The following is a 27,041-nucleotide window of genomic DNA, read 5'->3' on the forward strand; positions in this document are numbered from 1 at the left end:
AATCTTTTTAAAAATTTTAGATGTCTTTGAAGCAGAGCCTTTTCTAAAATACCACCATAATTGAGCATGGCCTGACAGATGACTCCATTCTGATTTCTATTGTCTATGTAAAATAGTGCAACATATCAAACAACATATGGTGTACAAACTACTACTACTTCATCAGGATTATGTTTGCTGTGCTGTAAGATTTTGAGTGTTGGTATTTGTTATGTACAAACTACTACTACAATCCACATTAAAACGGTCATACAAGTGTATCGCAAACTGCGTGCCACGAGATGCTGACAAGGAGAGGCAACAGCTGACTGCTTTCAGGACGTGCCTCTCATGGCAAGACGCATGTCCTATAGGCAGTCATCTGGCATGGCACCTCTCCTGCTGTAGCATCCCCGCACAGTGTAGTAATTGCAGGCTCAGGGCCCCGTCTGGAGGACCTCCACAAATGTGCGAACAGCAACACAAGTCATTGCATCAACCTCCACGCATTTCCAGATGTCCTCCAGCCGCAGCCCCGAGTTTAGTGTGCCGTGGCTTTAAAAAGTTTGCAGGACACTGGGTTATACAAATCTTGTGCAATACAATGGACTGGTCCCCCTTTATATCCTATAAGCAGGGTTCTTCATAAAATGAATTTTTTTACCCCTCCTCCCCGTCTTGATCTTTTACGCAAAAGCAGGAACTGTGCTTTGACACTCCTTTCTAGAAAAGAGTAGGTTGTTGGTTGCCAACAGGTCTGCTAAAGAAGGAGCATGGCATGTTCTTGCCCTTTCACATAAGCATACAACCAATTCACTTTGCAAAAATACGGTTGTTACTCTCTTTAGTAGGTTCAAAAGGGTAGAAAGAATGTAAGGTGAAATACATAAGTACCAATGTGTTTTACATTATGGAAAGTATCCAATAGTTACTACTGTAGCTTTTGCATGTGTGACCTAAAACGAGAAGGAAACAATTCACAAAGAGGTAACAAATGAAGAACAACATTTAAACATAAGGTTCTCTTTTAGCACAGATCTGAAATGGTTAAATGCACAGAACAGGGTAATATTGCTACTCCTTGGGTTTTGGCCAGGTACTAGTGACCTGGATTGGCCACCATGAGAGCGGGCTACTGGGCTTGATGGACCATTGGTCTGACCCAGTAAGGCTATTCTTATGTTCTTAGTTCAATCAGAGAGCCTGCATTCAGGCTTCAATTCTCATTCTTCCACTGCTTCTTCTTGTGATTCTGAGCATGTCTTACATTGCCTCAGTTTCAGACACACCACACACTCTCTGGGCCAGGGTCCTAGTATCTCAGTTTACAATTCGGCTTGAGCTTGGATTTGGAAAGGTGATTAAAATCCAGTTACATTTTCAAGAACTGGACTTTTATCTAAGCACAATTGATATTAAATTCATAGGTTGCAGTTTCAGATTTGGAATTGAAACTGATCTCAAATCTGAGTTCAGGTTTTTGCTGACAATCTCTGTGCATTTTCAGCTGAAACCAAAATTTACCTCCCCCCCCCCCCCCCCCCCCCCAAGATCTACCTTAGGAAGCCTTGGTAGTATAGTGGCCTCTGCAGAAGGCTCAAGCCCCACTCATTCCTAACTCATGCTGCTGCTCCAATGGAAATGATAGCTGTGGGATGTTCCAGCAGCCTTTTGTGATTGAAACCAGTATGGGCAGAGGCCTGACTAGTGGGATTCATTCCTGCTACCGCAGAAACCACTGGACCACTAGATCTTCGTAAGGTAGGCCCAGGCAAGAGAGTAACCATGAGCGAGCCTCTGCCACAAGTGTGTGTGTGTGTGGTGGGGGGGGGGGAGCATTTTTGTTTACTGGTTTGGTTTCTACTGAAACCAAGCAGCCATTTTCTGTTGCAGAGTCAGTTTTGGCAGAAACCAAAAATTCTAGGTTTGGACAGGCAAACCTCATTCATACTGTTATAACTGGGCCAAACCTCATTCATACTGTTATAACTGGGCCAAACCTCATTCATACTGTTATAACTGGGCCATGAACATGCTAGGCCAAAGTATTTAACAATGCTTTTAATGGAAGAGTACTTGTTACTCATTTTCCCAACCAACTAAAAAGTTGTATAATACTGGTTTTACACCGATGATGCTGACGATCAGCTAAGCCAGGCCCCTTCCAAGGGAAATTTTCAGGCACAGTGGTTCAGAGAAAACAATCACTCTTTGTGGCCTTCAGGAGCAGGCTGGGCTTTAATTTTTTTTTTTGTTTTTATTTAAAATCTTTTACATTTAATAAAATGTTTTAGTGGCCTACAATTAAGCTAACCAAATATTGTATACATAACCAATGTGGGCTTGTTTCCTATAAAGATATCATAACTATTGGTTAGAAACTCTAACCCCTCTACTGCAAAAATATACCAAACAAACAATAAACTGGGTGATTCTTAGATGAACACTAGAAAAATACCACTTCCTCTATTACACTCTTGAATCCTCTACTCTGTTTCTGCACTATTTCCATACTGTACTACTTTAGTCCCATAAAAATACTAATACCCTCAAAGAACCCCTAATTAGAAAATTAACACATTGTTATGTAGTAAGGGAAAGGAGATGGATTTGATATACCACATTTATGCAGTTTGCATATTATATACAGGTACTTATTTTGTACCTGAGGTAATGGAGGATTAAGTGACTTGCCCAGACACAAGGAGCTGCAGTTGCCCTGGTTCTCAGGCCACTGCACTAACCCATTAGGCTACTCTCACCTAAGAACAGTAGCCCTCTAAAAATATCAACCATGTTTTAATCCAGTTCAAGTTTTTGAAAATGTAAAATGGCTGTACTTATGTTTTCACATAGTTCTGTTCTGATCATTTCAATCATCCTTTGTGGTTCCAAAGAGAAATCCAGCAGTTTTCATGTAGGACTTGTTCAACAGAGATAAGGTTAGCACTACCCACATAAACTGTTTATCTTAAGACCACTTTCACTGTTTAGCGGGTAATGTGAGAAAACATGTACAGAACATTTGTTGTCACATACCAAATGTACATATGAATTCTGTAAAATGAGCACCCATCTAACAGCCTTCCTGACCAAACCCGTGAGTCCTGTCTATTATTACTTATCATTTCAATAGCGCTACTAGATGTACACAGCGCTTTACATTAAACACTCAAGAGACAATCCCTGCTCAGTAGAGCTTACACTCTAATTAGAACAGAAAACCAGGACAAGTAAGGGATCAGGGAGTTTCTCAGAGAGGAAAATGATAAAACAGGCATGGTGCTTTATAAGCGAGTTAAAAGCAATTTTGAGAAAGTGGACTTTTAGCCTGGATTTGAATACTACTAGAGACAGAACTTGACGTATAGACTTAGGCAGTCTGCTCAAGGTGTAAGGTGCAGCAAGAGAGAAAGGACATAGCTTGGAACTGGCAGTAGAGGAGAAGGGTACAGACAGGAGAGACTAATGCAATGAGCAGAGTTACTGAGGAGGAATATAGTGAGAGATAAGAGAGGAGAGATATTGCAGGGATGTGGAGTGAATGCATTTGTAAGCTTGAACTGTATGCGGAAATGGATAGGGAGCCAATGAGGAGAGGGGTGATGTGAGCATAGCAACTCTAGCAGCATATAAGTCGTGCAGCAGAATTTTGAACAGAATGAAAGGAAAGAGAGATGGTAAGTGGAAGACCTGTGAGAAGCAAGTTACAGTAGTCTAGGTATGAGGTGATAAGAGTGTGGATAAGGGTTTTGTAGTGTGCTCAGAGAGGAAAGGTTGGATTTTGGTGATATTACAGAGAAAGAAACAACAGGTTTTGGTGGTCTGTTGGATTTGTGCAGAGAAAGAGAGACAAGATGACCCCGAGGTTCTGAGCTAATGAGACAGGGAGGATGAGTATGTTATCCACCGAGATAAGAGAGTAGGGGAAGCAAAGAGGTAGGTTTAGGTGGAAGGATAAATTAGCTCAGTCTTGATCACATTCAGTTTTAAGTGGTGGTGAGACATCCGGAAATGTTGGACAAGCAGGCTAAGACTTGCGCCTGGATTCCTGGTGGAGAGGGGTAGATCTGGGAGTCATCAGCATAGAGGTGATACTGAAAACCATGGGAAGAAATCAGAGCACCAAGGGAATGAGTATAGATAGAGAAAAGAAGATAGTGGGATAGCAGTGGAGGGGGATCCATGACTGCATACACTAAAGGTGCAATATAAGAGTAAGAAGAGAACAGAGCCCTGAAATCCAAGTGAGGACAGTGATCTACAGTGTCAAAAGCAGCAGACAGATTGAGAAGGATGATGATAGAATAGAAGCCTTTGGATCTGGCCAGGGAGAGGTCACTGGAGACTTTATCAAAGATATTTTCTGTAGAGTGCAGGGGCGGAAGCCTGATTGAAGTGGGTCAAGAATAGCTAGGGATGACAGAAAGTCAAGGCAATGGCGGTAAACCACACATTCAACTAGCTTGGGTAAGAAAGAGAGGAAGGAGATAGGGTGATAGTTGGAGGGGCAGGTAGGGAGGGTCCAGTGAAGGATTTTTGAGGAGTGGTATAATTATGGCATGTTTGAAGACATCAGTAATAGTTGTAGTGGAAAGTGACAGATTGAGGATGTGACAGATGGAAGGGATGTCTTTTTAGTGCCACAAAACGCATCTCTCAAAATCAGTAAGTTGCATGATTTCTGTTTAGTTTAGAACAGTGGTCTCAAACACGCGGCCCACCAGGTACTATTTTGAGGCCCTCGGTATGTTTATCATAATCACAAAAGTAAAATAAAACAGTTTCTTAATCATATGTCTTTTTAACCATAAATGACAATATTATTATTAAAACTTAGCCAAAAGGAAAGATTTATAAACTATAAAGAGTTTTACCTCATGCAAAATTGTCATTTCTTTAATAAGACATTAACTATTTTTTTTCTGAGGCCCTCCAAGTACCTACAATCCAAAATGTGGCCCTGCAAAGGGTTTGAGTTTGAGACCACTGGTTTAGAATGTGTGAGAAGCATACACAGTTTGAGTCCAGAAGTGAGTGTAGCTGTCTGCCCAGATCTGGGCTTGGAGATACCTGGAACAAGTGTGCATGCTTTATCATTATAACAAAAAAGTACAAAAAAATAAAAATAAATAAGTAATGGAATAGATCCCAGGGTTTGGGAAATGTCCCTTAATTAAAACTATCCACTTAGTTAAGTAACAGCATTTACCAAACTTTACAAAAATAAATTTGAAACAGTTTTAAAATGTCAGACTCCATATATTGATTTTGTTCATAAAGTTTAAAAATCAATCCAACTCCCTAGAACAGTGGTGGGTATCATACATCACACTTTCAAATTTGTATTGACATGTTTCATGTCTGCTAGAGGCCGCATCTGAAAGAAAAAAGAAAGAAAATTAATGTTTGTTTCAGTGTGAGAGATAGGGACAGAAATCAGAATCCTCAAAAAGGTAAGGGAAGGTATTTTGGAATTTAGCTTATCTTTTTTCCGTTGTAGCTCAAGTCGACTTACATGCAGGTAAAGTAGTTATTTTCCTGTCGTAAGTTTGTACCTGGAACAATTTGGCTAGGATTGACAGTGTGATTAGAATCTCAGAGAGAGCGAGAACCAGAAGGCCTTGAGCATGCACAGATGCTCAAGGCCCAGGCAAGAGGCAGGAACTTCTTTCACCGGCACATCCTGTGGGCTGTGTGCCAGTGCCAGATGGGGGGTAAGGCTGGATGCTCTTCGGGGAGGGAGGGGAGCGATGCTGGTTCTCGGGGGGGGGGGGGGGGGGGGGAAGAAGAAGCGCCGCTGGCCTTGGGGGGTGGGGTGGGAACATATCAAGCGAGGTTCCCTTACTTCCTATGGGGAAATTCGCTTTGATATATGAGTAATTTGGTTTACGAGCATGCTTCTGGAACGAATTATGCTCGTAAACCAAGGTTCCACTGTATGTTAAATAGAACTGGTCCCAGTACAGATCCATGCAGCCCTCCTCCATTGAGAAAAAGACTATTTAACCTTACCCTTTGTTTTCTGTGCAGTAACCTATTCCTAATTTACAACAGAACATTGCCTCCTATCCCATAACTCTTTAATTTTCTCAAGCGTTTCTCATGAGGAACTTTGTCAAAAGCTTTCTGAAAGTCTTGGTATACTATGTCAATCAGCAATCCACGTGTTTATCCACACCTTCAAAAAATGCAGCAAATTGGCGAGGCAAGACCTCCCTTGGGTGAACTAATGCTGACACTGTCCCATTAAACCATGCTTGTCTACGTGTTCCATAATTTTATTTTTTATATGTTTCACTGTTTTCCCCAGCACTGAAGTCAGACAACAATTTAAAATGAACATTGAAGTATTGATTACTAGTGTGGCGGAAGCTCACACATAAATTGATGGCCCATACAGTTACAGCAGACCAGCTGGTTCTGGCAACAGCATGGAAAACAAAGGCCTTACTGCCCCTGACACAAATAATTACTAAAATTAATTACGTATATTTATGGGGAAAGTTATCATTTTAAAATGTGTGCTGTGATTTTAACCTGGACCAGATGGTATATATCCCAGGGTACTGAAAGAACTCTAAGTGAAATTGCTGATCTGCTGTTAGTGATCTGTAACCTGTTGCTAAAATCATCCATAGTACCTGAAGACTGGAAAGTGGCCAATGTTATGCTGAGTTTTAAAAAGGGTTCCAGTGGTGATCTGTGAAATTACAGACACATGGATAAAGGTGAGCTGATTAACATAGATCATTTATTATTCTATTGTCCATTTATTATGGCTTTTTAGAAATCAATATGGGGCCAAATAGTTTATTAGAAAATCTGGTGGCATTGTCATATGTATTATTTGGCATGTCAATAAGGGCTAAGAGCCAAATATCTTCAAAAAATAAGCAGCTTTTACTTATTATGACAGGGGTTGCCATACAACAGATTACAAGTAATTGGAAGAATTGGAATAGATTGAACTATAGTTTCTGGTAGAATTCTTTATGTCATATATATAAAATGGAAAGGGTAATAGCTACACAGCAGGAGTATTTAAGAAAATTTTAGGATGTTTGGGAGCCTTTAACAAATTATTGTAATGAATATAAGAACATAAGAAGTTGCCTCTGCTGGGTCAGACCAGAGGTCCATCGCGCCCAGCAGTCCGCTCACCGCGGTGGCCCATCAGGTCCATGACCTGTAAGGTGGTCCCCCCCCCCCTTATCCCTCTGTCTGTACCCTTCATAACCTCATAGATTCCATTTTTCCCTTAACAGTACATGTCCAAGATGGGGGGGAGGGGAGGATAGAGTTTGGTTTTTCTGTAATTGTAAGGAATGTTAAGAAATATTTTATTATATGATATATCTGTTATATTTTTGATATGGAAGGGAGGGGAGGGAGGGTGATAAACTTTTTTAAATGGATTATTGTAGAATATTAAGTGTTGTATCTAAGTTAAAATGTTTTTATTTGATGAGACACTTATTGTAAGTTTTAAAAATGAATAAAAGATTTAAAAAACAAAAAACAAAAACATAGCATATCTAGACTTTCAGAATGCTTTTGACAAAGTTCCTCATGAGAGACACCCGAGAAAATTAAATTGTCATGGAATAGAAGGCAATGCTCTGTTGTAGATTAGGAATAGGTTATTTAGGTATAGCCAATTCAACACATTTGCATATGGTGTGGTCAGGGTTTCTTCTGAGTTAATACATATGCTGAAACACTTTCTACACTGCTATCCTGCAGTAAGACTATATTAAACTCATGATAACCATGCAGGAAGTTTTATGCATCAGCCTCTCAATATTGTCAAATCACCTCCCTGCCCCCACCCCCATTTACTTCCCTGCAGCACCCAGTTCAGCTTCCCTAGCACTCAACAAGTCATCCAACTCATTTCCCTCAACCACCCTCTGTCACTCAACCCCCCCACCCCACTTCTAACCATCATCCACTCATTGAGCCTCCCCTTCATACACTGACTCTTGGAGCCCGTCTCTGCTTATAATGTTCTCATCCATTTAAGTACATACAGTAACCCCTTCCTCCTTCCCCCATAACAATTCAGTCAATCAAAATCTCTATTCCAGTCTGCCACTCACCACTGGTCACACCCACCATCTCCCTGCCCATTCATAACTCCTCTATGCACTTAGTCATCCCCCAGCTTAGCTCTAAATTCTCCTACTGAACCTCGCTCACCTACATACACAACCACATACACTGTTAGCAAAACACACCTTTGTGCAATGCTCAGGAGCATGCACTTTTCAATTTGGATTCTATGTCTGCCTAAAACCAAACACAAGCTTTGATCTTGCTTCCTGTGCAAGCCAAGTTTCCAAGTTTATTAATCTCTTGCTATACCGTCTACCACAAAAGAATAGCTAGGCGGTTTACAATTTATAAAATAAATTTTAAAAGCAAATGTAAAAAAAATATTAGGGGAGAAAGATAAACCAATCACCAAATTTAGTGACTTAAGACTAACATCACGGGGAAGGTAAGTACATAAAATTTCAAAAAATACATTGAGATTAAAAAAAAATATAAATGCAAGGAGAGGAAGGGTAGAACAAGGAGGGTTGGTTCACCTCTAATGAGGCGTTTGGATTTAAACAGTGCTTTCTTTAGAGTTCTAGTAACATTATCTATGATTTTCAACAAAGCAAGTTCACAAAAGCTGGTTCAGAGCCACATTCTTTCAGGATCATGTTTCTTACCAGACTGTATTCAAATCCCTTCCCATGGGATTGCTGTGCTTCACTGGTCACCCCCAGACTATCATCAGTGATGGAATCCATGGCCGCTATAACTGAAGCATACAGCCGGTCTGCATGTCTCTCAAGCTCTTCTGGTTGTTTTGAAATCATTCCAAGGGCATCTTTCAGAACTAACAATTAAAAGTCAAACGAGGGGGTGAGTTTTCTACTAACAAAACTTCTGCTGCCCAACATGAAAAGTAAATGAAGTGACTGCAGTATTTCTCTTAATCTTAACCTGAGATCAGGGCAGGATTAACCAATAGGCCCAGTAGGCACGTGCCTAGGGCCCAAAATGGTTAGCGGGGCCCGATGAAGGAGGGCATCAACATTGTTTTTCCAAACGGCGATGGGCCCCTCCAGAATCGATCGGCAATGCGCGCCCCCCCCCCCCCCAATCGACAGAAAGTAAGACAAGCAAGCAACGCGGGTAAGAAAGGCAATGGGAACTGTAATTTTGCAAGCGGTGCTGCTTGCCTATATCTTCCCTCTGACGCAGCTTCCTGTTTCCGCCTGGGCGCATGGTGGGACGGGGCAGGGGACCCAGTGTACTTGGGTCCCTAGGGGCCCTCGACAAATTAATCCTGCCCTGCCTGAGATCACTTTCTATTTAATATCAGAGGACTTCAGTTACAATGTATCTGCAAAACAAAAACCATTCTTAGGTGGGGTTAGTGAATAGGAACTTGTGGTTTACTATGTCTGTTCATAATGCCACAGACCCCAGTTGATCTCTGGAAGGCAAAAGGGAGAGGGGATCCAAACAGCACAAAGAAACCTGGACCTAAACACAAGCATTTGACAGGAAGAGAACAGCTGATACAGCAGGCACAATTCCACAAACACTCCTCTTCCTTTTACACAGAAACATAGAAAATTAGGCACATAAAGACCATGTGGGCTTCTTCTAACTCCTAAATTTAACAAAATTGACTGAATTTTAATATACCACCTCTCAAAGGGGATGGACTGATATTTGACCTAACTCAGCTAACAAGGAGCTGCTGAAAGAAGAAACCTCACTTGTCACTGGTGGCTCTTTTCTTGATGGAGCACAGTTCATTGTTATTGTGTTTCCATGAAAATAAGAGTGTCTTATATTTTGGGTCCAAAAAATGCACTAGGGCTTATTTTCAGGGGATGTTTTAGTTTTTTCATGTACAATGATCATCTGTCCCTTCCTCTCCTCCACCCAATTCTTCCTCTTTCCTTTCTCTTCCCCACATGTGCAGCATCTTTCCTCCCTTCTCACTCATCCCCTTGTGCCTTACCTCTGCAGCATCTTTCTATCCCTCCCTCCCCCATGCAGAACCCTTCCACAGTATCTTTCTATCCCTCCCTCCCTCTCGTGCAGAACCCTTGAGCACAATCTTTCTATCCCTCCCTCCCATCCCTCTCGTGCAGAACCACGCTGACCCTCCCACTGCGAGACCAACATACTTCCCTCCAAACAGCAGTGTCGGCAGCACTCTAAACAGGCTGCTTTGTGGCTTTCTCCCACTGTGGCTTTCACTGTGCCACATCTCTGATGATATCTTCAGTGATGCGGCAGAGGGTAGGACCCGGCGAGAGAAGACCGCAAAACAGCCTGTTTAAAGTGCTGCCAACGCTGCTGTTTGGAGGGAGGTAAGTCGGTCTCGTGGTGGGAGGGTTGGCGAGGTTCGGATGGGAGGGAGAGATGGAAAGATGCTGCGCAGGGGGATGGGTGGGAGGTTCAGCAGGGTTCGACTTAGCGGGGAGAGGGGGAGCGCTGCTGTCAGCGAATCCAGGGATGGAGTCGGGGAGTGTTGGGGACATTCGGGAGGGGCTTCGGGGGTGATCTAACTAGGGCTTATTTTGGGGAAGGGTTTATATTAAGACCTACCCCGAAAATCAGGATAGGGCTTATTTTCGGGGAAACACGGTAGTAGCATGAGCAAGTCTCCCTGGACCCATGAAAGCCAGAAAGGACCAAGACCATAGGCAAGTACATACCATTTCCATTTTTAAGACAACAAAGTTTTGACAGTAATGAAGCAAATAATTTTTAACATATAGAACATGTTTGATTTACAGAGAGCAAATTCTAATGTACTCCTTAGTGCTGTTTGTTAATTTAAGACACTGTCCGTCAACAATGATCCGAGTAATTATTTTTTTAAAACCAATACCGAGACTTGTCTGGGCTGGTTCCCAGCTATAGAACAGGTCTGTTAATCATGTGTCCTTCTGTCTCTTTTCTCTGGGCTGGATTACAATGGAGCACATTCAGCAGGATCATAATCTTGTCAATTCCCACTGTGGCACAGAAGAAATGAAAGCGAAATTGAGATACTGGGAAGACTCAGCATTAGGGGTCAAATCAGAAGCAGCACAGGGCCTTGCAAAATCAAAAAGAAGTGCTGACTCACTCACTGATCTTAGTGACAGACAATAAATCATATATCAAAACCACAAATACTTGTTAAAGTTAAAAGGGGATAGATTCCGTACAAACGTAAGGAAGTTCTTCTTCACCCAGAGAGTAGTAGAAATCTGGAACATTCTTCCAGAGGCTGTTATAGGGGAAAGCACCCTCCAGGGATTCAAGAAAAGGTTAGATAAGTTCCAGGTAAGGCTAGATTCAAATAGGGCACTGGTCTTTGACCTAAGGGCCGCTGCATGAGAGGACTGCTGAGCACAATGGACCACTGGTCTGACCCAGCAGCGGTAATTCTTATGTTCTATTGAAGGAAAGATGACTGGTGCACCTGCCCCCCCTTTCTAGAAGGCTCGATCTCTCTTTAATGGAACTGTGAAGATTTAATTTCTTTTCTAATGTGCAAAAACCATTTCAGAAGAATATACTTAACATGTTTGTACAAAAATGGTCAAAGTTTAGATTTTGTTTGTTCTCAATGGAATATATTTAAACTGGTTAAAATAATTTATTAGTCAAAGTTTAGATTTTGTTTGTTCTCAATGGAATATATTTAAACTGGTTAAAATAATTTATTAGTCAACAGTAAAAGCTTTTTTCCATTTGAAACACAAAAAAAGGTTTATGATGTCATTTTGGACTTCTGAAACTGAAATTAAAGTATTCGGGGGGAAATTCCATAACTCGGCACGTTCATTTAGGTGCACCAATGCCGCACACGCAATGCCAATTCCTTTGTTTAAAAAAACAATGATGCAAGGTACAACTAGTCCATGATTGATGTAAAATAGCTGAGCCAAACTTAAAACAGAAAAACTACAAAGAGATTAAAACCAAAAAGGGATGAAATAACATACCATATGTTTGAAAAAGCGTAAATATATAATCATAATAAAAACCATTATGTGAAGCAGAGAAAACGAATAAGAATACAGAAAAACACTAGCACTGGAAAAGAATGAGCACCAGAAAACAAAACGCCAAAATTAGAACGTGATCAAAAGACTATATACAACTAGGGATTAAAAAGAAGAAAAAATGATGAAAAAATCAATACTTAACCAAAAAAGCATTTGCAGAAGAGTCCAGTGCTACTGCAATGCAGTGTGAGACTGTGAAGAGAGCCAGAGAACGCTGCGGGAACTTGTAAAAACATCAAACGTGATGACGCACCTAATGGGGATGTGAGCTGATTGGATCAAAAAACTGTCTAGACAGTTGGTATTTTCTCGTGGGCCAAATACAATTACACTGCGGGCCAGATTTGGACACCCCTGATCTAGTACTTTATAACAAAAACACCCTAGTTTGAAAAATACTCTGGCTTCCACAGGGAGCCTGTGTAATTTTCTATAAGGTGTTATGTGATCTGACCTTATCAATCCAAAAAACAGACGAACTGCAGTGTTTTGAATTAAACAAAGATGATCAATATTCTTACAAAGACCCCCTAGATGGATTATGTTACAGTAATCTAAGATACTTAAAACAAGTGACTAAATTAATAATCTAAAAAAGTTGTCATTAAAGTAGGGTCTAATCATCTGAAGCTTCCAAAGTGTGAAAAAGCATTTCCAGACTAAAACATCAACCTGATTGGTCACTAACAGATTTCTATCCAAGTGAACACCCAGTACCTTAATAGTTGAAACTACTGGATAAGAAATTCCGTTCAGGAGCAAAGTCTCATCATTGCATTTAGATGGAGATGCTAGGAAAATTTTAGTTTTATTTGTAAAAGTACTTCATCCAATGATCCACTATTGAAATTATTGATGAAATACATTGAGATGTCGCATGAAGTTGGAAAGTTAAAGGAATTACAACAGAGATGTCATCTGCATAACTGTATAATTTTATCCACAAATTAATCTTTTTCCTAATGATGCTAAATAGATGTTAAAGAGTAATGGAGAACCCTGCGGAACACCACAGGGATTTCTCCATGTTCCTAAGTGGACATTTTCAAAAGACTTGATAAGTCAGAGATTGAAGGAATCCCTCAAACCAATGAAATACTTTACCTGAGACACCTATATCATCCAAACAATCAAATAAGATCTTGTAGTCTACAAGGTCAAAAGCGCTAGTTAAATCAGATTGTATGATCAGAGCGCTATGGCCTTTGGTGAACAAGGTGAGTAATAATCTAATACAGATACTAACACGGTTTCTGTACTATGTAAGGGATGGAAACCAGATTGAGATTCATGCAAAATTGGAAATTGCTTTAGAGATAATCCAATAGTTGTAAATAGATCAAACCCTTCAATAATTTTAGAAATAGAGGGATTGAAGCAATAGGTCTGTAATTAGAAGCTAAGGTTGTTGATTCTTTCTGGTTTTTAACAATTGGAGTTATTATTGTGTCCCATCCCCCCAATCTGTTGCAAACTCTCCATTTTTTAACATATAACCTAACCACTCAAAAAGACATTTTTTAAAATATATTGGAGAGGCTTTTAAATAGTAGGAGAGCAAGAATCAAGAGAACAATGGGAATTCAAATATTTATTATATAATAACTTGAATTGATTCCAATCTGGATTCTTAAAAACTCTCAAGTGTAAATCGGCAAGACATACCTTCTGGAGAATTTGTTGTCATTAAACTTTAAAAATTATGTGGTCCTTGACAAGAATTCTTTAAAGTAAGCATCTTGGATTTAAAACACTGGGCTAACTCCTCAGCAGAAGGAGGGATATCCTGGGGTGCTTGTCCAAGCGGATAGATGTTAAAGATTGATGATACTAATTTAAATAGTTCTTTAGTGTTTATTCTAATTTTGTCCTATTTTAGATGAAAAAAAAATCTCGTTGATTTTAAAACATGTATCCACATCCAGAGTTTTCTAATACAAATATATCTACAACGCTAGAGAGCAATCAGCTTTATTTCACAATTGCAATTGTAAATGTAATCAGCATATAATAGAAACAAAGAAAAATGAAGGCAGATTAAAGACCATATCTAGTCTATCTATCCATGCCATCTACTATCCCTTCTTCTCCCTTAGAAATCCAAGTACTTATCCCAAGCTTTCTTGCATTGAAATACATTTTTTGGTGATGGGTCGTATGGGTTTGGGGGGTACCTTCAGTGCATGGATTCGAGCCCTCTTTGTTGCCCTGTGGGCTTGCTTACAGATCAACCAATCTTATACTGATTTTTTTTCTATTTATCTTGGGACCCGGCAGGGCTGCCCGCTCTCGCCTTTATTATTTGCGTTGTCTATTGAACCTCTGGCTTTGGCCATTCGACATCATCCTGACCTGGTTGGATTTTTGCGGAATGGAGAGGATCATCGCGTAGCGCTCTTTGCAGATGATATTCTTTTGTATGTGGGGCAACCTGAGATTACCATTCTGCATCTCTTACAGCTTTTTGAAACTTATGGGAATGTCTTGGGATTTAAAATAAATTTGGATAAGACGGAAATTTTGAATTTGACCTTGACACCATTAGAGGTTGATGGGCTTAAGGGGCATTTTCCTTTTCGATGGGCGGCCCATGGGATTAGGTACCTGTGCATTTATATCCCCAGGGATCTTGCCCGAATTTATGAACAGAATTATCCACCTATTTATCGTCATATCAGAACTGATCTACAGCGTTGGCATGGTTTATGGCTGTCCTGGTGGGGTAGGATAGCCGTTGTCAAGATGAATGTGCTCCCTAGGTTGCTGTTCCTCTTTCAAACGCTGCCTGTACCAGTGTCTTCAGGGGAGTTGCGGGGCCTGGGAAAGGAGATTCATAGTTTTATTTGGCAACATAAGCCTCCCAGATTATCTCAAAATTTATTATGGGCTTCTAGAGAAGTAGGGGGTAGGGGGCTACCTAATCTTTGAGTGGTATTATCAATCGGCACAGCTCAAATTGGTGCTTGACTGGGAATTAGGGGAACACAAAAGTGGGGTACAGCTGGAACAGCAGTATGGTGGCCGGAAGTTGTTGAAGCATAGGCTTTGGGTGTCGGGTTTGCAGCGTCCTTGGATCCAAAGCATCAATAACCCCTTTGTACAACATTTGGCTAAGGTGTGGACCCAAGTACATACTAAATTGGGTAATGGAGCCTTAGTGTCATCCCTGGCTAATACACAGGCAGAGCCCCAATTCCCGGCAGGCCGGGACAATCGGGTTTTTCACCGGTGGTCTCAGAAGGGGATACATGTCTTTAGAGATTTGATGGGGGTCCTCTGGGTTCCTTTTTTTTGCTATGCTCAAGAGCAAATATGATTTGCCTGATGGGGACTATTTGGCCTATTTTCAGATCCAACATTTTATGAGGGCTCAGGGTTGGGGTTCTCAGCCTCTATGTGACCGGGAACACCTGGAGAATTTGTGGCTGCTTTTGCACAAGGTTCTTGGACCGCTTTCAGTGGTGTACCAGTATTGGAGAGGTAACTCGCCCACTTCTTTTCCCTTTCAAAGGCATTGGGAGGGGGACTTGGAGTTGCATTTCACCACTAAAGACTGGGGGGTTATTTGTAGGGAGGTATATAAGGCTTCCTCGTGTGCCTTGGTTCAAGAGAATGCTTATAAGGTTCTCACTCGGTGGTATTATATCCTGGAACGACTGCACAGAATGTTCCCCGGAGTGTCTGATCAATGCTGGAGATGTGGTACACATGTGGGGTCTTTTTTACATATTTGGTGGGATTGTGTGCTCATTAGCCCCTTTTGGATTGAAGTGGTTCGTACTATGTCTGTGTGTCTGGGCGAATGTGTTGCAGTGACCCCTTAGAGTTGCTTGCTCGGGTTACATAATACTAGGGAGCATCTCTGGCAGACTAAGTTCCTTCATTGGGGTTTGGCGGCAGCAAAATGTTTAATTGCCAATCATTGGAAAAATAGGGTGGCCCCTTCTCATCTCACCTGGGTCAATCGTTTGGTCTCCCTGAGGAGAATGGAGATGGCGGTTGCTAAACATCGCCATGTATATATACCCCAAACCTCAACATGGCACAAATTGGAAGCGCTGTTAGCTACTTTATAGTGGGTCTCTTGGGCCTCGATACTTCATTCGTCTGTTCGGTGCTGGGGGATGGTAGAGGGGGGTACCTTGGAGAGTATTGGGCAGGAGAAGTCAGTTCGGGTGGGGGAGGGGGAGGAGGAAAGGGGAATAATGGGGGAGAAAAATGTAAGGTTGGTGAGCTTTTTATTCCTTTGTCTTTGCTGTATTATCTGCATTTGATGTTGTTTGATGACTGTTGCATTGTGTGTTTCTTATATCTTACCAAATCTTTAATAAACATTTAAATATGAAAAAAAAAAAGAAATACATTTTTCGTCTTCACCACCTCCACTTTACATTTATTTTTACATATATCGCTTTTGATTGTTGATCTTTATTTCCAATTAGTGTACCCTGTTTCCCTAAAAATAAGCCCTATCCCAAAAATAAGCCCTAGCATGATTTTTAAAGATGCTGCTAATATAAGCCCTACCCCAAAAATAAGCTCTAGTTAAGATCTGCATGGCACTAGTGCTGCCTGATTTGCTGAAAAAAAAAAAAAAAAAAAAATCAGACTCGTTGTTTCAGCAACCTCCATCCCTGCTGCTTTAGGTTGTCTCAGAAGTACAGTATGTCAATTTCATGGTGGGAGGGTCGGTGGGGTTCTGCTGCACAGGGGGATGGGAGGAAGGAATAGAAAGATGCTGTACATAGAGGGGGGAAGAAGAAAAGAAAGAGGAAGAATTGGGGTGGAGGAGAGGAAGGGAGAGATGACTGTGTAATTGAAAAAAATAAGACATCCCCCCCAAAATAAGCCCTAATGCATTTTTGGACCCCAAATTAATGTAAGACACTGTCTTATTTTCGGGGAAACACGGTATTGCTTGTTTGGTTCATTTTTGCTTATCACTGATACCTGAATGAAGATGTTGAAACAATAGGCCTGGAATTACGACAGAGAATGACAAGGGGACAAATTTTTCCCCGTCCCCCGCAGGAACTCATTTTCCCATCCCTGCGAGCTCAATCCTCATCTGCACAAGCCTCAAACACTTTAAAATCATATGTGTTTGAGGCTTGTGCAGTTAAAGCAGAGTTTACAGGAATGGGGCAGGGACAGCTACAAAACTCATGGGGACGGGTCAGGGAAATTGAGTTCCTGCGGGGACAGCGACAAATTTGTCACCAAGTCATTCTCCACTGTGCACACTAGCTTCTAGTCTTCGGCGGAAAGGAAGGGGAGGGGAGGAGTGGGTCAGGTCATGACTCAGACCCCACAACAACTAATTTCAGAATTGGAAATAGTCTTGGAAGTCAAGACAGTATTAGTCCAGATACAATCATTGAAGTATGGACTTTCTTATGTTCTTGGGGATAATATCTCCAAATAGCTTAGTTTTATGTATCACACACAGTATAAGGGCAGCAACAATCAATCCAGCATAGCTCTTTCTAAAATTTGTTACATACGAGCTATGTCTCTCAGAATGTGGTATATGTTTATTTGTCCCAGTGCTTTGACATATATTAGACAAATGATGTGTCAGCTAAAAACAAGATTGTTTGAGCATCATTACAATATTGAATGTGGTAGAGGAGAGAATCCTTTGGTTAATCACTTTAAGGAGAGTCAACATTCTTTGAAATACTAGGATGTACAGTGATTGGTTCAGTGGTATGTTCAATTCTTAAAGGAGATATACGTAGTCACCTTCATCAAATGGAACAAAGGTGGATTTATACTTTGAACACTACTTGGTCCAAGGGTCTGAACCATAGTATTGAGTGATGTGTAAGATGGGAATTCACACGGATTGGAAGTAGTACACGAAAGTTGTTCCATGAGCAGTTAAATAACCTAATTACTATGTTGTGGATATCTGTGCACTGGTTGATATATTCCCCCAAAGGAAGCTGGAGGGTTGGCAAAACAAAGATTTTTTGTTTGGATGTTCCTGCAAGTCCAAATTGTTAAAGCTTAAGTTGAAACCTGTTGGTATTCCTGGTGATGTGAAATGGATGGTTGCATTTAAGTGACTATTTATTTCAGTCTTTGAGTGCATATCCTATGTGTTTTTCATTGTTCCATTGATATGTACTGTTTTTTTTTATGGAGTGGAGTTTTTTTTTCTACCTATGACTATGCTTAAGACAGCAAGTTGAACTATAGTTACAACACTGTCACTTAAGTGTGAGGCTTTTTCGCCATTCATGTTTATGGCTATGTCCTCAGTGTTGCAGTTTTAGAAAGAGCTGTGTTACTTTTATGCATACCATGACAGTAATGACCCTCACTTTTAAGCTAGGGTACATGGAGTATGCTCCTACTCAAATCTATTGCTAATGCTTGCTATAGTACTTACATTGTGCCAAAGAGAGCTTCCTTCTAGACTTAACCACTGTAACATGTATAGGATTGTAATCAAGCCTGTGGCAGCCAATATAATGGGAATATTTCTGTATCTTTTTGCCAGATTTTTTGGTCTATGACTGCACGCTTGGTATTTGAAGACCTTTCTCCATTCAATGTATAGAATAATCACTTGGCAAGGAGACTTCTATTATTAATGCTGTTCTTGTGCTTTTTTTCTCCTTTATCATGATGTCTGGTTTTCTTGCATCAAGCTTTTTATTGCTTGGAATTGGAATACCCCATGTGATCATATTTTCATTTCCCACAATCCTCTTAGTGTCGTGATCCCAGTACTTTCCCAATATACTCGTAGTTGAGTTGTAATGGTTACAAAGTTTCCAATGGATGGGACGCACAACCTTGCTGTGGCTTTCCATATACAAACTGTCTCCCAGCAGAGTTTTGCTGTCAGCTACAAGATGTGGATTGTTCCTGGCTCTTTCCTTACATAATCTATGGTCTGTTTTTTTCCTCTGTTTGTGTAATCCTGTCCATAGTCCATTCTCCTGAGCTGCAACTATCAATCTCTCATCCTTTGGTTTAAAGTTCACTTCTCTATGACCATTTGTGTATCCGGTTTTGATCATCATATGATTCATGAAGAAACACACTTTATTTTCTACTATTTTTCTGCATTTTACCACTTATTCAGTGTTTGCTGATCTAACTCCTGAAAGAGTTTCTCTTGATTTCCAAACTCTATTTTTGTTTCCTTCCCTGTGTATTCTGGTGGATTCTCACTCATGTCCTCTAGTCATCAGAAAGCTTGTACAAGTTTAATGATGGATATGGATTCTGGATGTTTATTTTCATATGCCAATATTTTTTGTGTATTTGGATCTGTTGGAGCTATTAAATATGCCTGGAGGCTATGACAGAAGCTCTATCCCCCAAATTCTGTTTATGATGCCTAAGGTTGTGCACGCACATTGGCACGCATAGCCAATATGTAAGCATAACTTAATTAATTGGCCAAATCAGTGCCGATAACTGGCAATTAACAACTCATAATTGACACTAATTAAAGGTTGTGCCCAACTTGGAAGGTGCAATTCTATAAAAAGCAGGGCCAGCTGCAGTGTGTGTATTTGAAAAGGGGGTATGGCCATGGGCAGATCGCAGCCATTCCTAACAGCTATGAGCATTGTTATAGAATACGCTCGATCTGCGCACAACTTAGGCACAGGTATTTAGGCCTGGTTTTAGCTGGCCTAAATGGGTGCACCTAAGTTATACACTGCACACAGGAGCTAAGCACAATTCTAGAAAAGGTTCATGCACCTTGTAGAATCGTGCTAAGTGCCATTCTAATTGGTACTGATTTTTTAGCGCTATATATAGAATTAGGCCTTATATGAATTATCTTTCTCCAAGTCTGTCCCACTTTCTGTCTAAAGAAAATACAGTCTTAGCATATACCGATTCTTATAAATTACCTCATGGGCATAGAAAAGTTTTCTTGCTCATACATCCAGTTTATTAAGATCTTTTAGAGGCTAGGCTACAATTTCAAAACTGTAGAGCATAGGTTCCCAACCTTTTTTGAATCAGTCCACTTTTTCAGTGAATGATTAGATAGCGCCCCCTTGGGTAAACTATATTGTACATACTTTCCTTCAGTGTCTGCTTCCCTCTCTCTCCCCTCCTCACTTCCCTTCAGCGTCTGTTATCCTTCCTTCCTCTCCCTCCACTTCCCTTCAGCGCCACTCAACCTCTTCCCCTCATCGGGCCACCTTACTCCTTTCCCCTCACCTTCGTGGGCACTCTTCATAGTTTTCTCTTTTTGAGGTGTCCGGATGCAGCAACGTTCTCACCAAGTCCCACACGACTGCCCTAAAGCTTCTCTCCTGACGCACTTCCTGTTTCCGCCTGGGCGGCTTGCGTCAGAGGAGAAGCTTTGGGGCAGTGCTGCCATCAGTGGCCATTGGATTCACCAATTGCTCAAGGGGGCAGCAGCTTGTTCTCAATGCCCCCTCAATCTGACTTGGACACAAAATGCCCCCCTTAGATTTCTCAGCGCCCACCGGTGGGTGGTAGCACCCCCTTTGGGAACCACTGCTGTAGAGTATAGGAATTGCCATTAGTATCCTATTCTGTGATGTTAATGCTCTTTTCAATATCGATTTTAAAAAGTCATCTGCAATATTCTTTATCCATCTTTTTTGATGGATTATTGTATATAAATATCTAAGAATGGAAAAAAGAACATTTTTCTGCATTTAAAGTTTACTTTATGGAATTATTTAAAGTTTACTTTATGGAATTATAAGTTAAGAGATATGCAAATGGTGCCCCTCTCAGTTTCCAAATTATCCCACATGTTACTACTGAAACTGTATATATTAAACTGTCTAATGGTTTTAATCACAAGCAGTAATACCCCTGCATAAAATATTACTAATCTATCAGTGACATGGAAAAGAGAAAGAAACAAACACAGAAGGTGGAGCAGCCACTGACAGTCACCCAAACCTTGTAGGACCCCTTTAAGTTCCTATCAGGTTGTAGCCAGTCAGCCAACCAATCATTTTCAAAAAAGACTGCTAATGCATATTTGGGTGTTCTTTTGAGTTACGTTCCAATATAAAGTACTCTTTAAATGAAGACCACTTAAACCTATAAGAATTATTGAAGATGGAGGGCGTGGCTTGGACGCGAATTCAGATGGTCGGGTGAACGACTAGCTCCGTGTAAACAAGCCAAAATATAGAAAAACTACAAAAATAGCCAAACTTTAATAAGAAAAAAAGAGGATTTAACAACTTAATATGGCATCTAACAAACAAAATAAAGGAGAACCGAAGGCTGGAGGATCTGGATTAGGAAGTAACAAAAGATCAAAACCGGAACCATCTACTCCTCCCTCGACTATACCGCTACCATCTGATGAAAGCCCCGACGTTATGGAGGAATTAAGACAAATAAAAGAAATTGTTCTAGATAGCAATAAAAAATTACAAAAGGCAATGGACGATGCGGCAATACTCACCAAGAGAGTAGAGATAACAGAAAACAGAATAAAAATTCTGGAAGAAAACTCAGAACAAATAAATATTGAAATAAGACAAAATAAAACATTATGGAAAGAGGTAACAGAAATAAAAAGGGATCTTGAAGACAGCCGAAATCGTGAACGTAGAAATAATTTACGTATTATCGGGATGCCGGAAGGAGTAGAAAGAAATGACCCTATTACCTTCTTACAGAATTTTTTACCTAAAGTGCTCCCCTTGAAATTTAAAACAGCTTTAGAAATTGAAAGAGCACACCGGATTCCAACCCAAAGTTAAAATTCACAACTGGGCCCAAGAACTTTAATTTTTAAACTGCTCAGACATCAACAAGCAGTAGAAATCTGCCAACTAGCCAAAGAAAATAGAAATCTAAAATGTCAAGACGCATTAATACATATCGTCCCTGACTTCGCAAAAGAAACTGCAATGAAAAGAAAACAATTCTTGGACATGAGACCACAATTAAAATCAATGGGGGCTAGATATGGTCTTTTATATCCGGCGATAATGAAAATAACTATCAATAATACAACCCAAAATTTCTCAGACCCCAAAAAACTACAAGATTTCATAGAGCAAAATGAACAACCTATGTCTTCTTAAGAGTAAGTAAGTGAACATATCATATTTAATTTTAATTTCTATACAATTTATATACTTTTGACTTTGGATTAAATGACATACAAAAATTTTACAGTTGAAACTTAAATTTTAAAACTTCTGACACAACGGACGAAAATCCACGAGGATGGAATTATATTTGAATTACATAGAAGGTTCTTGTAAACTAACAAGGAAAGAACTCTTCACTCGATGTCAACTTAAAGTCATAATTCTAAACTAACTTTCATAATAAGATTCTACAATATGTAATAAAACAAACTTACAAGAGATGTCACGAGGCTGGAAGACTTCCGTTTGAGGTTCTGACGCAGAACTCAGCTTTATAACTCATTGACATTAGAATACACTATCTGCTGATTGGTCAGGATGTGCAAGGGGCGTTGCTTAGCGAAGAAAGAAAATCCTCCATTCAAAATGAAAAATATAAACTTATAAGTAAAAACTTAAAGAGATTGGACAAGAAGATTGTGGAGCCTACACCTGAGGATTGGTAGACTTTGTCTAGACAAATGAGAGTGACCCTGCTATGGTCGAGATCGGAGATTGACGGCGGCTAAAGATATGTATTTAACATTTTAATAACGGTGACAGCAATGGCAGAGGTAGAGGGACATGAATTTCTTGTGTGGTGACGAGTTGGGACGGAACGGACAGGCGGGATGATCTCTCGTGTGGCGGGCGGTCCCTCCGGCAGGGGGAAGTTGTATTATTGCCGCCGTCGCTGCCCGCTTCCGTTTCCCCGGTGTCTGACTTTAACAAACAGTGGTTGATGAATTAATTTCCACTGCCTCTGCCTGCCTTCTACACACCAGACTTAGATGGCGAAGATTTGGTCATCAGCTACCCAGCCCGAGATCGGAGGGCTTTACTCCAGAGTCCCGCCGTCCATCAGCCCGATTTCTCTCCAAGGCTTAATGCCGGTGAACGCAAAAACAACAGAACAGAGATCCCCTATATACCACAGTTACAGCGACGCCAGCACACTCCGACTTTCAATAACTCCAACTTTTTCACAGAGGAGGAAAATACACAGACACTGAGGGCCTCAGCCGGGACAACTTCCTAGGAACAGCAATTCAAGATGGAAACTGTGATAAGGGTAATGCGACGTGGAATAAACACATGGAAAGTAGACCATCGTAAAAGAGTCATGGCAATTTATAAACTTAAGAATTATCTTTAATTTTTCTGAAGATTTTTGATGCAATTCTTATCTTTAAAAATGTAAATGTTAATATTTTTATTATCTTTTATGGGTTCTCTTTATATTCAATTCAAGAATCTCACATGGTTCAAACAGATATATATGAATGCATGTATGTATTTATATAATATATATGTATGTGAAGATATTTATATATATATATATATATTATATATATGTCTTATAAAATACATAAATAATATTATAATATCATTACAAATCCTATATATTACTAATATAGATCCTGGTATTTTATACTTAAATAAATAGAAGGGACAATTAATTGTAGTAAATATAGTTAAATTGAGTAATAGCTTGGGGAGTTATTTACACCTAACCATTATATGCGTATCCAAGTTTTCGTATTTAAATGGGGTAGGGAGGGAGGAAAAGGGTTAGTAAAATTTAATATAAAAATGGGTAAAGATAGGGAAAGGGAAAATATAAAAAATTTATTAAAATGGGATAAATTAATAAATACTATTAATCAACGTATATACTTTAAAGAAAGGTACTTTAACATTTTAAATGGAAATTAAGATTTTTTCATTGAATGTTAATGGTCTAAATCATATAATAAAAAGGAAAAAAGCTTTACTATTTTTGAAGAGGCAAGAAGCTGATATATGCTTCATTCAAGAGACCCACCTCTCAGACATTGAATCAAAAAAGTTAGAAGGGGGCTGGGTCAAACAATGTTTTTTCTCACCAGCAATAGGAAAAAAAGCAGGTGTTGCTATTCTAGTAAATAAAAAATGTAATGCATCATTTAGATTGAGAGCATCGGATACTAATGGAAGATGGGTAAATGTGGAAATGAAAATGGGAAATACTACCATGACGTTAATTAATATATACGCCCCTAATTTGAACCAAAATGAATTTTTCAAGTCTATTCAACAAATGATATTACCACTGGCTACTTCTAATTTAATAGTAGCTGGGGATTTTAATGCTGTTATGGATCCTATGTTGGATAAAAACCCAAGTAGATATATGAAATCTATGGGTCTAGATAACTTGATACATTCTTGTAATTTGATGGATATTTGGCGAATACTTCATTTCAATGGACGAGAATTTTCTTTTTGTTCTCATGTTCACAATTCTTTTTCTAGAATAGATTATATTTTTACTTCAAAGAATTTGGCACATCAGATATCACAAGCTGCCATTGATCCAATCATTTTATCTGATCATGGTGGGGTCTGGATTAAAATTAAGATTATAGATCAGTATATAAATAGACCATTTTGGAAGTTTGATAATACCTTGCTTGTTGAAACAACCTTTGTTGAAAATCTTCAAATAAAAATGAAAGATTATTTTCAATTAAATGATAATAATGAAGTCTCTAAAGAAATATTATGGGATGCTTTTAAAGCATCAATGAGAGGTCAAATAATTTCATATTCGGCTTATCTTAAACAGATCAAAAAAGAATTTATAAATTTAGAAAATGAGATTAAAAATTTAGAAACAAAACTAATAGAAAAATGGGAATATCTATTCAACAAGCATTATTGAAACTTAAAATAAAATATAATGAGATTTCATCTAAATTGATCAGGAAAGATTTATTTTCTCAACAAACAATGTATTATGGAAACTCAAATAAGGCAGGAAGAATATTGGCAAATTACCTTAAAGCAAAAAAAAAGGAAAACAAAATTAATTGCAATAAAAGATGAAAATGGAGTAACATTTACAAATATTGATTCTATTTTAAAACAATTTTTAAAATTTTATAGATCCCTTTATTCTTCTAAGACTTATTCAAATAAAAAAAAAGAAGGTTTAGAATTTTTACAAATGTTAGAGGGTCCAAAGATTCCTGAACATATAAAACGAAGTATGGATGAACCAATATCACTAAAAGAATTAGAAACAGCTTTAAAATCCCTTAGAGTTGGATCCGCTCCAGGTGGTGATGGATATACGATAGAATTCTATAAAACATTTCAAAAATTTTTGTTACCCTATTTACTAAATCTTTATCAATACCAAATTAATAAAGGTTCAACAAATGGCACTATAGCAGAATCATTAACTATCGTTTTGCCAAAGCCAAATAAAGACCCCACTTTGGTTTCAAACTATAGGCCAATATCTTTAATAAATGTAGATGGTAAAATATTAGCAAAAATATTAGCTTTAAGATTGGCTAAAACTCTCCCACATATTATAGGTATGCATCAAACAGGATTCGTAGCTCAAAGACATTCATCTCATAATACCAGATTGGCATTCCATATGTTATACCTATCAAAACAAATGAATGAGCCTACTTTTGCTATTTCTCTAGATGCAGAAAAGGCTTTTGATAGAGTAGAATGGACTTTTATGTATCAAGCAATGGAATGGTTTGATATAGGTCCTGGATTCATACAAATGATACAAACATTATATAGCTCCCCTTCTGCTAGATTATATATTAATAATACGTTTTCAGAAAAATTTAATCTACAGAGAGGAGTTAGACAAGGTTGTCCCTTGTCTCCTCTATTGTTTGATATAGTTTTAGAACCCTTAATAATAGCAATCCAACAAATGAAGGAGATACAGGGTATACCTCATTCAGATAAAGAATACAAAATATCTGCTTATGCTGATGATTTATTATTATATTTGAGGAATCCAGAATCTACCATTCCACAATTACTTGAATTAATCGAAAAATTTGGAAAATTTTCTGGATATAAGATAAATTGGAACAAATCAGAAATACTTCCATTAAATGTACATTGTACAAAAGGATTATTTGATACATTCTCTTTTGTTTGGAAAGAGGAAGCAATTAAATATCTTGGAATTTGGATTACAAAAAATTTGGATGACACAATGAAAATTAATGAAAAATGTTTATTACAAAAAGTGACTGAGATGTGTGATCATTGGAATCCATTACATTTATCTTGGTGGGGAAGAGTACAAACTGTTAAAATGATGATCTTGCCTGTAGTTTGTTACCAAATGGGTATGATACCAGTTTTCTTCCAAGATTCTTTTTATACAAAGTTAAATAGGATATTGACAAAATTTATTTGGCTCGGGAAAAACCCCAGAATTGCTTTAGTGTCATTGCAAAAATCAATTGCGGAGGGAGGGGTAAATTTTCCCAACTTTTATAGGTATCATCAAGCCTATATTTTACGTCAAGGTATGTATTGGATCCTCCCAGAACCCACTGATAATATTCCAGACTGGTTCTGGCTAGAATGGAGACTCATATTTCCTTTACGTCTTAGTCATGTAATTAGTATTAAAATGCTAGGGCTATACAAAGAACATAAAATACTTATGGATACATGGAAAACTTTAAGGTATATAAGTAATCTAACTCCTATCCCAATTAATAAATCAACAACTCAAACGATTTGGCTAAACCCCAAGATCAAAATAGGCGGTTTCAAAATAATCTGGAAAGACTGGATGATAGCAGGTATTCGTACTTTAGATGATATAATAAAAAATGGTAAGTTGCTGGAGTTTTCACAATTGCAACATAAATTTGATATTAATAAAACACAATATTTTAAATGGTTGCAATTGAAGCAATCCATTCAGGTAGGGTTCCCTGAATGGAAAAATCTTACAAATTATCACAGTTTGGAATTCTTGTGTTTCCAGATAAATTCAATAGGACATGAAGCCGCACAGTGGTATAAATTAATATCTGGATATATAAATAAA

At 39.0% G+C, this 27,041-nt stretch overlaps 1 protein-coding gene and 1 long non-coding RNA gene across 2 annotated transcripts in view; both read right to left on the reverse strand.

The window, feature by feature from the left end:
• Positions 1-807: 807 nt before the first annotated feature.
• LOC117356408 lies at positions 808-3,604 on the reverse strand. Its single transcript, XR_004538635.1, has 2 exons — positions 1,980-3,604; positions 808-1,949 (listed from the first exon to the last, which is right to left on the reverse strand). It is a non-coding gene; the product is annotated as an uncharacterized LOC117356408 (long non-coding RNA).
• Positions 3,605-4,859: 1,255 nt separating this feature from the next.
• CEP68 (centrosomal protein 68) overlaps positions 4,860-27,041 on the reverse strand; it is a 51,213-nt gene continuing 29,031 nt past the window's right edge. Inside the window, exons 6-7 of the mRNA XM_033939639.1 lie at positions 8,703-8,872; positions 4,860-5,359 (exon numbers count right to left, since the gene is read on the reverse strand). Of these exons, the coding sequence (XP_033795530.1) occupies positions 5,309-5,359; positions 8,703-8,872 (221 nt within the window). The 3' untranslated portion in view covers positions 4,860-5,308. The remainder of the gene's footprint in view (positions 5,360-8,702; positions 8,873-27,041) is intronic.

The sequence above is a fragment of the Geotrypetes seraphini genome, chromosome 3, assembly GCF_902459505.1.
Source record: "Geotrypetes seraphini chromosome 3, aGeoSer1.1, whole genome shotgun sequence".
Classification (NCBI taxonomy): Eukaryota; Metazoa; Chordata; class Amphibia; order Gymnophiona; family Dermophiidae; genus Geotrypetes; species Geotrypetes seraphini.